The sequence below is a fragment of the Dama dama genome, chromosome 20 (assembly GCF_033118175.1).
Source record: "Dama dama isolate Ldn47 chromosome 20, ASM3311817v1, whole genome shotgun sequence".
Lineage (NCBI taxonomy): Eukaryota > Metazoa > Chordata > Mammalia > Artiodactyla > Cervidae > Dama > Dama dama.
In genome coordinates, this window is record NC_083700.1 from 72,666,998 (window position 1) to 72,683,113 (window position 16,116).

At 40.6% G+C, this 16,116-nt stretch overlaps 1 protein-coding gene across 1 annotated transcript in view; it reads left to right on the forward strand.

Moving 5' to 3' along the window:
* The first annotated feature begins 11,883 nt into the window (after positions 1-11,883).
* Positions 11,884-16,116, forward strand: part of ANKRD13C (ankyrin repeat domain 13C) — a 90,285-nt gene continuing 86,052 nt past the window's right edge. Inside the window, exon 1 of the mRNA XM_061121629.1 lies at positions 11,884-12,658. Coding sequence (XP_060977612.1) covers positions 12,214-12,658 — 445 coding nt within the window. The 5' untranslated portion in view covers positions 11,884-12,213. The remainder of the gene's footprint in view (positions 12,659-16,116) is intronic.

Sequence of the window (16,116 nt, forward strand, 5' to 3'; positions counted from 1 at the left end):
CAGTCATTTATCTTCCACTGTCTTAAGTTCATTCCTGCAAAATGGACAGACTCTCAAGAAGCTGACAAAAACAGCTTTCTTTACTTGTCATATTGGGGAACAGTTCATGGACTATGGTGAATCCATTGTGGCATGTTCCATTGTCGAAGGCTCTTGATTATCAGCCAACATTCTCCAAATGGTAACTCTTTGCATTCCTTGGGCCAAATGTTCATAACAGTCAGGGAAGCCTGGTAGGTTGGATTTTAGCAATAGGGGATCCTCAATAATTATATGATCACTTGACTTAATTTTCTTCTCTTGATATTGCCTCAAAACAACCCAGACGATATTATTTTAGAAGTATCAAGAGTACAATGTGAGGATAAGACTTAACTGAGAGTTGAAATTATGAAGTTTGAGGGGTGGAAATAAATAAAGAGGGAGTAGCAAGAATAAAGATGGCATCCTTTTTTAAAAATCAAAAAAATTTTGGCTGTGAGGCATGTGACATCTTAGTTTCCTGCCCCCCGCCCCCCCCCCCAAGGATCAAACCCATAACCCCTGCATTGGAAGCACAGAGTCTTAATCACTGGAGCACCAGGGAAGTCTGAAGATGGCATCCTCCTGATACCTGTTTCACATACTTTTTTTTCCTTGCACCAATTTCAACTGCTTCAATGCTTTCCCAATATGAACCTTTTTTTTTTTTTTTCTATAAATGAAAATGGGAAAATGCTGAGCAGCAAAGACTCTAAGAAGCATCTTAAAATCAGAATTGAAGGAAGAGTACTGGTCAAATTAATAATTGTATCCAGAAAACAGATGACAGGAGAGAGAAAACTTTCAAAGAAGCAAATTTACATAGTAAAGGACAAGTGCATTATTTTATTAAGGTAATAATGCATTTCGCTTCCCTTGTGGCTAAGCCATGCTGTGTGGGGCCACCCAAGATGGACGGGTCATGGTGGAGAGGTCTGACAGAATGTGGTCACTGGAGAAGGGAATGGCAAACCCCTTCAGTATTCTTGCCTTGAGAACCCCATGAACAGTATGAAAAGGCAAAATGATAGGATACTGAAAGAGGAACTCCCCAGGTCAGTAGGTGCCCAATATGCTGCTGGAGATCAGTGGAGAAATAACTCCAGAAAGAATGAAGGGATGGAGGCAAAGCCAAAAGAATACCCAGTTAAGGATGTGACTGGTGATAGAAGCAAGGTCTGATGCTGTAAAAAGCAATATTGCATAGGAAGCTAGAATGTTAGGTCCATGAATCAAGGCAAATTGGAAGTGGTCAAACAGGAGATGACAAGAGTGAACATTGACATTCTAGGAATCAGCGAACTAAAAGGGACTGGAATGGGTGAATTTAACTCAGATGACCATTATACCTACGACTGTGGGCAGGAATGCCTTAGAAGAAATAGAGTAGCCATCATGGTCAACAAAAGAGTCCAAAATGCAGTACTTAGATGCAATCTCAAAAACGACAGAATGATCTCTGTTTGTTTCCAAGGCAAACCATTCAATACCACAGTAATCCAAGTCTATGCCCCAACCAGTAATGCTGAAGAAATTGAAATTGAATGGTTCTATGAAGACCTACAGACCATCTAGAACTAACACCCCAAAAAGATGTTCTTTTCATTATAGGGGACTGGAATGCAAAAGTAGGAAGTCAAGAAACACCTGGAGTAACAGGCAAATTTGGCCTTGGAGTACAGAATGAGCAGGCAAAGGCTAATAGAGCTTTGCCAAGAGAACGCATTGATCATAGCAAACACCCTTTTCCAACAACACAGGAGAAGACTCTACACATGGACATCACCAGATGGTCAATACTGAAATCAGATTGATTATACTCTTTGCAGCCAAAGATGGAGAAGCTCTATACAGTCAGCAAAAACAAGACCAGGAGCTGACTGTGGCTCAGATCATGAACTCCTTATGCCAAATTCAGACTGAAATTGAAGAAAGTGGAGAAAACCACTAGACCATTCAGGCATGACCTAAATCAAATCCCTTATGACTATACAGTGGAAGTGAGAAATAGATTTAAGGGACTAGATCTGATAGAGTGCTTGATGAACTATGGACGGAGGTTTGTGACATTGTATAGGAGACAGGGATCAAGACCATCCCCATGGAAAAGAAATGCAAAAAATCAAAGCAGCTGTCTGAGGAAGACTTACAAATAGCTGTGAAAAGAAGAGAAGCGAAAAACAAAGGAGAAAAGGAAAGATATTCCCATTTGAATGCAGAGTTCCAAAGAATAGCAAGGAGAGATAAGAAAGCCTTCTTCAGCAATCAATGCAAAGAAATAGAGGAAAACAACAGAATGGGAAAGACGAGAGATCTCTTCAAGAAAATTAGAGATACCAAGGGAACATTTCATGCAAAGATTGGCTCAATAAAGCACAGAAATGGTATGGACCTAACAGAGGCAGAAGATATTAAGAAGAGGTGGCAAGAATACACAGAAGAACTGTACAAATAAGATCTTCATTACCCGGATAATCACGATGGTGTGATCACTCACCTAGAGCCAGACATCCTGGAATGTGAAGTCAAGTGGGCTTTAAGAAGCATCACTATGAACAAAGCTAGTGGAGGTGATGGAATTCCAGCTGAGCTATTTCAAATTCTGAAAGATGATGCTGTGAAAGTGCTGCACTCAATATGCCAGCAAATTTGGAAAACTCAGCCATGGCCACAGGACTGGGAAAGGTCAGTTTTCATTCCAATCCCAAAGAAAGGCAATGCCAAAGAATGCTCAAACTACGGCACAATAGCACTTATCTCATACGCTAGTAAAGTAATGCTCAAAATTCTCCAAGCCAGACTTCAGCAGTACATGAACCGTGAACTTCCAGATGTTCAAGCTGGTTTTAGGGAAGACAGAGGAACCAGAAATCAAATTGCCAACATTCACTGGATCATCAAAAAAGCATGAGAGTTCCAGAAAAATATCTACTTCTTGTTTAGTGACTATGCCAAAGCCTTTGACTGTGTGGATCACAATAAACTGTGGAAAATCTGAAAGAGATGGGAATACCAGACCATCTGACCTGCCTCTTGAGAAACCTGTATGCAGGTCAGGAAGAAACAGTTAGAACTGGACACGGAACAACAGACTGGTTCCAAATAGGAAAAGGAGTACATCAAGGCTGTATATTGTCATCCTGCTTTTTAACTTATTAGCAGAGTAGATCATGAGAAATGCTGGGCTGTGGGAAGCACAGCTGGAATCAAGATTGCAAGGAGAAATATAAATAACCTCAGATATGCAGATGACACCACCCTTATGGCAGAAAGTGAAGAGGAACTAAAAAGCCTCTTGATGAAAGTGAAAGAGGAGATTGAAAATGTTGGCTTAAAGCTCAACATTCAGAAAACTAAGATCATGGCATCTGGTCCCATTACATCATGGAAAATAAATGGGGAAACCTTGGAAACAGTGTCAGACTTTATTTTTTGGGCTCCAAAATCACTGCAGATGGTGATTGCAGCCATGAAATTAAAAGACGCTTACTCCTTGGAAGGAAAGTTATCACCAACCTAGATAGCATATTAAAAAGCAGAGACATTACTTTGCCCACAAAGGTCCATCTGGTCAAGGCTATGGTTTTTCTAGTGGTCATGTATGGATGTGAGAGTTGGACTGTGAGGAAAGCTGAGCACCGAATAATTGGTGCTTTTGAACTGTCGTGTTGGAGAAGACTCTTGAGAGTCATTTGGACTGCAAGGAGATCCAACCAGTCCATCCTAAAGGAGATCAGTCCTGGGTGTTCATTGGAAGGACTGATGCTGAAGCTGAAACTCCAGTACTTTGGCCACCTCATGTGAAGAGTTGACTCATTGGAAAAGACCCTGATGCTGGGAGGGACTGGTGGCAGGAGGAGAAAGGGACGACAGGGGATCAGATGGCTGGATGGCATCACCGACTCGATGGGCATGAATTTGAGTAAACTCTGGGAGTTGGTGATGGACAGGGAGGCCTGGCATGCTGTGATTCATGGAGTTGCAAAGAGTCGGACACAACTGAATGACTGAACTGAACTGAACTGAATAATGCATTGATTTTTACACATGGTTAGGGATTAAGAGCTCTTAGTAAATCACAATTTTTGTTAGCACATGGACTTTAAAGGAAATGAAGGAAAAGAGCAGACTGAGCAGAAGATATAAGTTCAGTTCAGTTGCTCAGTCTTGTCTGACTCTTTTTGACCGCATGAATCGCAGCACGCCAGGCCTACCTGTCCATCACCAACTCCCAGAGTTTACTCAAACTCATGCCCATCGAGTCAGTGATGCCATCCAGCCATCTGATCCCCTGTCGTCCCTTTCTCCTCCTGCCCCCAATCCCTCCCAGCATCAGGGTCTTTTCCAATGAGTCAACTCTTCACATGAGGTGGCCAAAGTATTGGAGTTTCAGCTTCAGCGTCAGTCCTTCCAATGAACACCCAGGACTGATCTCCTTTAGGATGGACTGGTTGGATCTCCTTGCAGTCCAAGGGACTTTTAGGAGTCTTCTCCAACACCACAGTTCAAAAGCATCAATTATTCGGTGCTCAGCTTTCCTCACAGTCCAACTCTCACATCCATACATGACCACTGGAAAAACCATAGCCTTGACCAGATGGACCTTTGTTGGCAAAGTAATGTCTCTGCTTTTTAATATGCTATCTAGGTTGGTGATAACTTTCCTTCCAAGGAGTAAGCATCTTTTAATTTCATGGCTGCAATCACTATGTGCAGTGATTTTGGAGCCCAGAAAAATAAAGTCTGACACTGTTTCACACTGTGTTGTGTCGACCCTAATTTCCATAGCCTGGCATTAATGAACCCACAATAAATACTTGCAATAGAGAAAAAAATACTTGCAATAAGAATTAGTTAATTAATGAAGGATGGACTGGTTTATTTAACATTCTTCTGACCTGGAGAACTCCATGGACTGTATAGTCCACAGGGTCTCAAAGAGTTGAACACAATTGAGGGACTCTCACTTTCACTTTCACTTCAAGGCATGCTATAATTTACTTTTAATAATAATCCTGATTTATAGTCAGTATTTAGATGGAATCATAAAATCTTACCACCTCATGGTGTGTAAATTGTTAAACATTACCTGGAATAAAGTTCTCTTCTGTCATTCATATTGCAAAGTTTGGTTTCAATATTATCTGTCACCTAAACTAGGCTTTGCTTTGGCTGTTTAGGATTAGCATATCATAAACATTCATCAGTTTCTGCAAACTACACTTAGGCATATGTGATGTTTCTGAAAATTGCTGTTTATCTACTATGTTCAGTTTAGTGAATATGGTAGGCATTCTATTATACAATAGGTATCAGATATTTATATCACTTGCGTTTATGGAGTCTAGTGTAAATTTTGTCATAACCTATATCTTCTGCTCAACATTCAGAAAAATAAGATTATGGCATATGGTCCCATCACTTCATGGGAAAAAGATGGGGAGACAGTGGGGAGTTTACATTCTATGGGAGACACAGAGAAGGAAGTCAGCAATTACACTGTGGTGTGACTAGATCATAAGTGGTGGTGACAGAACTCAAAGTGCTGGAATTATTGATTGGCCAAAAAGTTTGTTCTGGTTTTCTGTAACATCTTATGGAAAAGCCCAACCAAAATTTTTGGCCAACTCAACACATAGAAGAAGAACCTAACCCAGGCATAGATAAGGTGTCAGAGAAGTTTCCCCAAAGATATTGATAATTAATTTGAGACTTAATGACAAGAGGATGAGGGTGGGGCTGAGTCTCCTCTGAGAGGAAATTGGGTGGACTAAGTCTTGGACATCTTTTGCAGAAAATTGTTTGACATGACCAAACTGTTGGGTACAAGCTGGAAATGGTACAATTAGAGAGGTAAACAGGGTCGGTGGACCTGTGAAGGTGTTTGTCATCCTTGTTCTGTTGTTTGGGCTTTATCTAGAGGGCTACTAGAGATTTTTAAAATATTTATTGCAAACATTTGAGACACACAAAGAAGCATAGTGATATAAAAAGTCTGCATTTGCACCATTTATGTATTATGAAACAAATACTCTTAGGGAAACACCCCAAAAGCAAAAATTAAAAAATATACTCAATATAAATACACATATGATAGAATTTCCTTCTGTATCCCTAACAGATGACATTTCCCTCTTCATACTCCATGGAAACTACTATCCTGAATTTGCTGTTATTATTCTTACACATTTGGTTTCGTACTTTAGCTACATATATAACTCTCAACTACATAAACAAATGGTTGAGGGGTAAGTTGGTCAGAAAAAAATATAGTTAAGCTTGAATTTTAGATTAAAAAAATGTTTTTTAGTATAAGTGTGTCCGAAATATTGAATGACCATTTGTAATACTCGCAACATTGTCCCATGCAATATTTGGGACATACTTATAGTAAAATTGTTTATCTGAAATTCAAGTTTAACTGGGAGTCCTGTAATTTTATTTGATAAATCTGGCAATCCAAGGGGTGAATAGATGTCGGATTCTGCATAAGTATGCATGCGGGAGTAGGAACTGGGAGCCAGAGACAAAAGAGTTTGGGAACAGTTCAAGTGAAAATGGCCGAACCTAAGTTGGCCAGTGGAAAATCAAGAGAAATAGTTCAATTTTAGAGCTATATGGGAGATAGAAAAGTGAAGATTTGGTAACTGGCTGAATGTGTGAGTAAAGGAGAGGGAGGAGTTGAGGATAATAAAAGTGATATACAGGTTTGGCTAGTGGCATTGCTGACATAGATAAATTCTATATTGGACATGTTGAGTTAGATGTTCTCTTGAGGAATATTTAGGCTAATTGATACAACATGTACTTGGATGTATTCTGGGGAAATTAAGTAATTTAAAATAAAGGAGGACTAGAAAACTCTGCACACAAGTACATTCACCCTAATCTGTCTATTCCATTTAATATCTTACATATACACCTCTTCTTTTACTAAAATTCCTATTCTTATCCTTGTTCTATCTCTTGTTCCAAGCCCACATTGGTGATCTAAAAATAATCTTGTTTACATATATTGCACTTTATCTTCTCCATTTCATTTCATATTGACTTGTCCTCTCATTAAGGTCTTGGCATCTTTCCTCCCTGCCGCTCTCTGCCCCTCCTCCCTCAATAAAATGTCTGTGTGTTTTACCTGCCTCAGAGGATTTGCTTCCCTCGGGAACTTCCACAGCTATTGGCTCTGGTTTCCTTGGCAACCCTTGCCTCTCTTATTTTTTTCTGATTACTAAGACTTATGATTTCTAAGAGAAATCTGACTAAATCACTGATAGTCACTGACCATAAATAGTAGAAGGAATTAAAGTGCTCAGCATGGTCTCTGAGAAAAGGAGTGGGCAAATTTAGAGGAAATAAAAATACTGAGACCCAAAGGGATGGATGTAAAATGTGTGAAGGTATTGATTTACAAGGTTTGTTATTTTGATTGTGAGTGCACTGTTTGGAGTGTTGTTGGGGCTGATCAACACAATAACCTCAAGAGCTAGGCAGCTATACCATCTATCCAAGCAAAATTCTCCTAGGCCTAGGTAAACCAACAAGGAGTGTGGGAAATCATATTCTAGGTTATTGTGGAAGTATAAAATACAAACCTCGAGAGGAGAAAAAAAAAAGATGTAGACTAAACTTGCTCTAATGTTTACATTAGAAACTTATTAGTATACAATGTAAAGAGGATTGCATAAGAGTTGTAAAGATCAATCTTAATTTTAGATTTGTTGAAGTGTTAATAAAAATATAACAGTGAGGTTTTGTTATTTTTTTTTGAGAGGTTTTGTTATTTTATACAGTATATTCTATATTCATACTCTGATAGTACTGCTTTTATTAAATAAAGATAACAGGATGGAGATTAGATGTTTGTCTAAAGCTAATACAGATACATAATTTCCCCCTAAAACTCAGAAATAAAAGTATGGTTCGGCTTAGAACCACATTTAATCCTTCAGTTGTTGTTGGGTGTTGGTGAACAATAAGCTAATTAATAAAATTTTCATTAGAAAAAGTTGAGAAATCCGATTGTCAGAAGGTACTTCCTCCTTCTAGTCAAAGCAAATTGGTCATCATTTAGATTCTTAGCCATACCATGAGGGAAATTAAGAAGTGTAAAACTAGAGTAAATCTAGTTTATTCAATAGTTAAGTTATATGATAGTAGACCCCACCAACGGAAAAATCCCACTTTAAGTCCTTGGATGTAGTACTTTTCCAGACTGAGCTTGCATTTATCTCCCCAGTCACCTTTCCTAACTCATTCTCATTATGAAATAGTTTTGCCGGTTGGCGTGCTTGCCCAGCCCCCCACCCCAACTCTGTTCAGAGATGAAATCTGATTGGGCAAAACTGATCAGGGTAATCCCATTGGCCACAGGGCTTTGTTCGGGTACAGGCCTGAGCCAATCAACACTCTCCCAGACATGAGGACTGGACAGGGTCACCTAATGAATGCCGAGCACCAGAGTTGTGTGGTCCTGGGCCCTCCTTTCGGACCGGAAGGAGGAGGCAGGAGGCCAGTGTTACTGCTGTCAGCCTTTTTGGGTCCTTGAGGAAGCTGGCCTTTTGAGGATGTTCCTAATAGGGAGAAGGTGCCCTGAGTCACCGAGAAACTGACATGCAATTTGGAAGGGCACCTCTTGAAGACCTATCTCTGTACCTTTTTGTTACGTAAGTCAGTAAATCCCTTTAAGACCGTTTCAGTTGAATTTACTGTTATTTGGTTAAAAAAAAAAAATCCAAAGTGATATTTATTTACTCTTGGGCCTTAAATAAAAGTCCAAGAAACTAGTAGTCAACTGAAGTGTAGTCAGTTTGGGATTATTTAATAAGTTTATTTAGCCTCTCATCACTTAGTTCTCTTGGTACATTTTATATACTTTGAGGTTTTATGTTCTGGCTGATTGATTCAACCACTATTCATTATCAATATTAAGTATTCAGTATTTCACTATTTGTCAGGCACTGTGCATACAAGAGTGATAAACAGTTTCAGTACTGAGAAAGGTCAAAGGATTAGTTGAAGAGGTGGGCAAGAATACCAAGGAGGCGTGCAAAGTTAAAATGGGAAATCCGAAAGAAAGCAAAGAAGGGACACCTATTTAGAGTGGCCTGGTGTTGGAGAGGGGAGGAGAGGGGAGGGTAGGTATCATTAGAAACTCCTAAGACGGAGTTACCAAATTCTACTTGTGCCCTGGACCTCTTTGGCAATATGGTGAAGCCTAGACACCCATTTTCAGAACACTGTTTTTAAGTGTGTAAAAATGCTTTGGATTAAGAAGGAAATTTAGAGTAATGAAATATCTGTCAAAATATTTTTTAAAAATGTATGATATAGTAATATATGTGCTTCTTTATTAACTCACAAAAGAACAAACTTTATCAGTGGGCATAAATATTAACCTAGTTTTGAGGTAGTGATGAACATAAATGATATTTTGAGTTATCTGTAGCAGCTGTAATGTGACACAAAAATATCTCTGGTTTCTTTTGGCTGCAAAGGCACAGGTACCTCTAGTACTATTGTGGTTTGTGGCAGACATTCATAATGGAAGGATGTGCTGAATTTTATGTAGTGGTTTCATTCAATATAATTTCCTGGACCCCTGAATTCTATGCCAAGTTAAAGAAAAAAAACCCTTGTGTGAAGAAGAAATATAATTTGAACTAATTCTTTACAGATTGAATAAGGTATTTTGGTAAGTGAAATAGAAATGAATTCAGGATATGTGGAAGAGCATATTCAAAGGCATGGAGGCATAAGAGCAGATAAGGACTGTCAACAGGTTGCTTTGGTTAGAGTGAAGAATCACTTTGGCATAGTGGGAGGAGGCTAAGCTGGAAAAATTGGTAAAATCTCCTATCTTTGGGCTACTGGTTGATTGTACATTACAGTGTTAAGTGATTCTGACTTTAATGTGTTTGAAATCCTTTGCAAACTCTCTACTGCCTAGCATATATAGTCCAAGTTTCATATAGTTGCTCCTTGTAATCAAGTCTCAGCTTTCCTTTCTGGTGTCATTTACCACTTTTCCTGACGTATTATGCTCCAATGATTCTCAAATATTTTATATTTACATACACTATTCTCTTTATCTCTATTCAGCATTTGGATCATTACTTCCTGTGCCTCAGTTGTCTCATCTGTAAAATAGGGACAGAAAGTACCTCATAGAATTGTTGTGGGGATTAAATAAAATAGTTACAGAACTTGTTTGGAACAATGCCTAACATGTTAAGCTCTCAATAAATGATAGCTATTATACTATTGTAACTTTTATTATTACCTATAATAATTTTTCCTCTTGCCCAGTTGGGGAACTCCTATACATTCTTTAAAACCCGGTCTGGACATTACCTCCTCCAGGAAGGTTTTCTGATCATGCAACTTTAATTTCCTCCAGATAGAATTAATAACTTTTTCTATCAATTCAGTTCAGTTCAGTTGCTCAGTCGTGTTCGACACGTTGCCACCCCATGGACTGCAGCACACCAGGCCTCCCTGTCCATCACCAACTCCCGGAGTTTACTCAGACTCATGTCCATTGAGTCGGTGATGCCATCCAACCATCTCATCCTCTGTCGTCCCTTCTTCTCCTGCCTTCAATCTTTCCCAGCATCAGGGTCTTTTCAGATGAGTAAGTTCTTCGAATCAGGTGGCCAAAGTGTTGGAGTTTCAGTTTCAACATCAGTCCTTCCAATGAATATTCAGGAGTGATTTCCTTTAGGGTGGACTGGTTGGATCTCCCTTCAGTCAAGGTACTCTCAAGAGTCTTCTCCAACATCACAGTTCAAAAGCATCAATTCTTTGGCGCTCAGCTTTCTTTATAGTCCAACTCTCACATCCATACATGACTACTGGAAAAACCGTAGCCTTTACTAGATGGACATTATTTTGATTCTTGTGTTTTACATAATGTATTATGTGGGAGTTATTTTTGGCAGGGGTTGGGGGTGTTATGGAGGTAGTGATAAAGTTGGTTTAGGAAAGAAGTCATTTGAGAGAAGCAACTGTCAGGGTAAATGGGACCTTGGAGAGAGAAACAAAGTAAGATCTTTAGGACATTGCTAATTCCTCTCCCCTCCAGCTCCCCACAGCTTTAGTTATTTTGTCAAAGTCAGATTTATGTCCTTTAGAATTTGACACTAGGTCAAGGTTGGCCATGAATGAGTCCAGTGATATTTCCATTACACTAGTACTGTTTGCCACCCTTCAAGGTGCACTCCTCATGCTTTAACTCTGACGCTTGCCCGAAAGTCATTCATCCAACAAATATTTGAGTAACCTACCCTCTCTCTCTGCTGAATAGCCTGTTTTCCAAGGTCCCTTTCTAAACTTTTGTGGTGATTTGACACTTCAGCACTACAATTTGCCTCTCCTTTTTTCCCCCCCCCGTTCATCCCAACTCTTTGTATCCACTTCATTCAAAGTTATATCTTGTGCTCAAGTGCTTGACTATTTTTCCTCCTCTAATGACACATGCACACACTAACACAATGTATGGCACGAAGTAGGTGCTTAACAAATGCTTATTGAATGAGTGTCCTGTGCATTTCAGTGACATCACGTCCTGTGTGCCTGGGTGTCAGTCTGCACTCATCTCCGGGAAGCCCGGAGGTCGCAGGGTTTAAGTCACCGTTTATAAGGTGCATCGAATATCTCAAACACAGGCTCAGGTTGCAGACTTCCCACAAGAAGCGCAGCCATCGGGAGTGCTGGATCTCCTCTTTTGGTTCAGAGACTCCAGCTGGCGGCCCAAACCCGCTGCCTGGTAGGCGCCGGCATTCCGCAACTCTGGGAATAGAACGTGCGAGGGCGGGAGCAGGCAGCTCACTTATCGCGGTGTTTCCTCCCTCCTGCCTCCCGGGGGAGTTCTCGCGAGAGAAGCCAGGGGAAGATGGCCGTGCCCTGTTTTTCGGAGTAAGGCAGTGGCGGCGGCTGCGGCGGGGGGACGGGAATCCTGGTGTCGTGGGCACTTGAGCTGTAGCTCCCCCCAGCGAGCGCGCGTCCCTTCGTGCCTAGGCGAGAGCCGGCCCTTCTTCCTCCGGGAGATGCGTTTGTCCCGGGCTCGGGGGCGCTCTGGGAGTTCATGCTGCGCTGGAGTATCCTGGCCGCCGCTCTAATCGCCTTGTGCCGCCGCAGCGCCAGTTTCGTCGCCAGCGGTGAGCCTCCTGGATTCCTTCTCTGCCCGTGGCGGCGATGACCGGGGAGAAGATCCGCTCATTGCGGAGGGACCACAAGCCCAGCAAGGAAGAGGGGGACCTGCTGGAGCCTGGGGATGAGGAAGCGGCGGCTGCCCTCGGCGGCACCTTTACCGGAGGCAGGATTGGCACAGGCGGCAGCAGCAGGAGCGGTAGAGCCTGTCATAAGATCTTCAGTAACCATCACCACCGGCTACAGCTGAAGACAGCTCCGGCCTCCTCCAATCCCCCCGGCGCCCCGGCCCCGCCGCTGCACAATTCCTCCGCGACTCCCATCTCCCAGTCCCCGGCTCTTTTAGCGGGCACCAACCCCATTGCTGTCGTCGCAGGTGGAGGCAGTTGCCCTGCACACTACCCGGTGCACGAGTGCGTCTTCAAGGGGGATGTGAGGAGACTGTCCTCTCTCATCCGCACGCACAATATCGGGCAGAAAGATAATCACGGTGAGGAGTGCTCGCCCCTGTCCACCTTTCCTTCCCAGAGCCTAGGTTGCGCCTCCTCAGGCCTCTCAAATCCTAGGCGTCTATAAATCCTAGGCTTCTTTCGGACTCTTCCTTGCTCTCCTTTGCCCATCATCCGAGCCAAATGCCCGTAAATCATGTAATAGCATGCCAGTGGTCTGGGGATTGGTTCTTGTGGGTGCAAAGGAATGCTTCTTCCTGGCCGCCTTCAAACTATTAGAAGCTGTTTTATCTTTGAGTCAGGGCTTTAGTTGATTCTCGACAATAAGAAATTTTAGACTGCCTCTCATCCAGCCTGGTCGTCATCCTTGTTTATTGAATTGTATCTTCTTTTTCTACCCCCTCTCCACCCTTGGGATCTTGAATTTTGAACATATAAATTGCCCACCTCCCTTTATCGTCCAGGTACAGAACCCAACCTGGCTGCAACTGGTTATGATTTCTACAGCCATTAGGCTGTCTCTCTCTTTTTCCTTCTGCTTTTAGGAAGCTTAGTTTGATACCAAGTGTTTACACTTTTGCAGGTTTTTTGATTTCTGAAAGCAACAGTACCAATTTGTTGGCATTTGATACCTAGAGCAAGTAGTGACTTCCAAGTGGCTAAGATGTTGTTAAAGCAGAGCTTAGAGTTTTACACTTATTTCACATAGATAATTGCTGATAGTGATTAAAACATTACTTGATGACCTGTGATGAAAAATAGTACTATGATTTTTCATAGTAACTTCCTCATATCCTACATGACAACATGTAGTGTCATTTGTTATTCAAGGACTGTATTTCTACTTTTTGCTTTAACTTATGAGCTGATTTCTTTGTTTCTTCTAAAAACATAATGTGATTGAGTTGACTGTGATAATGTGATTATCAATTGACTGTCATAGTGTGATTGACTTTATTTTACTGTGATTTAAGCCACAGTAAAATAAAGCTAATGTAAACACTGATATTTTCAGCATTTAATAGATAGGTTGTTTTAAACTGGGTACTTGGCAAATATTGTTAATAGTTCAGCTTTTAACCGAACATGAGAATTGTATGCATTCAATTAGAACACACTCAATTCTGTGCTCAAAATAGTATAACACATTAATGAAATACATGCCTGTTGAATAAGCTTCCTTAATTCCACTGGACTCTAGGCTTCTTATCTACAATTAGGGCAGAAACGGAGGTTAAAAAAAGAGTAAGATTTCCACTGTTTGTGTAATTCTCTGACAACTGCATTTGTATTCTGAATTTACAATATTGTAATATTACTGTCATTTATTAAAAATCAAACCCCCCAAAATGTTCCTAAAAGCTGCACCCAGTTTTTCATTCTTAAGTTTATTTAATTACTTTACTATTGTTGCAACAGCATCATATTGTTTATTGATAGTAATTATATTTTAACCCTTTGGGAAACGGTTTTTAGTGGGAGATCTATTGTAGCTTTGAATGTTTAGAATGTTTTTCAGATTTGATCTTCATACAGCTATATAAAAGGTTTATCTTATGGCCATTGCCTTTAAAATATTGCCATTTAAGTGTTCCATTACATTGAAATATACCTGAAAACAGTTGAAACTTTGTTTTTGAGGGATGATTCCCTTTGAAAGAAGTGAGAGGTGACTATGACTAAGTATGATAGTGTGATGTTAGAACTGATTTTCCTGATTGATCACAGAAGGTACTGAATTGCAGGATTATTGAGCTTGCATGTCTGTCATCTAGCAGATGAAAGCTGGTTTGTTAAAGTACAAATTCTGCTCAAAGTAATAGCAAAGTAATTAGAATCCTAGATACCTTTAAACTCTTTCCCATAGCCTACTGAAATTCTTTTTAAAAATCAGTTAAATATACTAAATGCTTGCATTGTACTTAGCTGCCCTTTGTTGATTTTTTTAAATTGAAGTATAGTTGACTTACAGTGTTTCAGGTGTACAGCGAGCGATTCAGTTTTATGTATATATATACACACACACGTATTTTAGGTTTTTTTCAGATTCTTTCCTGTTTTAGATTATTGCAAGATATTGAATATAGTTCCCTCTGCTATACAGTTCAGTTTAGTTCAGTCACTCAGTTGTGTCCGACTCTCTCCAACCCTGTGGATTGTAGCATGCCAGGCTTCCCTGTCCATCACCAACTCATGGAGCTTGCTCAAACTCATTTCCATCAAGTTGGTGATGCCATCCAACCATCTTATCCTCTGTCGTCCCCTTCTCCTGCCTTCAATCTTTCCCACCATCAGGGGAAAGTGCTATACAGTAGGTCCTTGTTATCTGTTTCATATGTAGTAGTGTGCATCTGTTTATCCAGTTTTTAGCCCCCCCTTTCCCCTTTGGAGATCATAATTTTTTTTATGTCTGTGAGTCTATTTCTGTTTTGTCAGTAAGTTCATTTGTATCACTTTTTATTTATTTGAATTCATTAATTTTTGGCCACACTAGGTCTTCATCGCTGTGCCCAGGCTTCTCATTGTAGTGGCTTCTTTTGTTATGAAGTACAGGCTCTAGAGCACTGGCTCATGAGTTGTGGTACATGGGCTTAGTGGCCCTGAGGAGTGTGGAAGCTTCCTGGACCAAGGATTGAGCCCATGTTCCCTGCATTGGCAGGTGGATTCTTAATCGCTGGAGCACTGGGGAGGTGCATATCACCTTTTTAGATTCCCCATATAAGTGCTGTCTTAAAATACTTGTCTTTCTCTGACTTATTTCACTTAGACTGATAATCTCTAGGGTCATCTATGTTGCTGCAAATGGCATTATTTCAGTCTTTTTTATGGCTTGGTAATATTCCATTGTCTATATATACCACATCTTCTTTATTCATTTATCTATCCATGGACATTTAAATTATTTCCATGTCTTGGTTATTGTAAATCATGCTGCTGTAAACTTTGGGGTGCATTTGTCTTCAAATTAGAGTTTTTGTCTTTTCTGGATATATGCCCAGGAGTGGGATTGTTGGATTCCTCTGTTAACTTTAGTTTTTTTAAGGACCCTCCATACAGTTCCCCTTAAATGGCTGCACCAATTTACATTCCTACCAGCAGTGACATTGTTGATATTTTTCATGAATATAACCAGTGTTTCACATACTGGTGGAAAGTGTAATTGTTGTTTTCTGCAATATATAGATACATTCTCATCTCCTGCAGTGAAGACTCCTAAAAGAGTAGCTTCTATTTAACATTGTTCTTGTTTAGTTGCTAAGTCATGTCCAACTTTTTGTGACCCTGTGGACTGTAACCCACCAGGCTCCTCTGTCCATTTGATTTTCCAGGCAAGAATACTGGAGTGGGTTGCCATTTCCTTCTCCAGGGGATCTTCCCCACTCAGGGATCAAACCTATGTTTCCTGCTCCACAGGTGGATTCTTTATCACTGAGCCTCCTGGGAAGCCCATTTCTGTTTAATCTGCTACTTCTTCAATCTTTTCGCTTATAGCTGCATA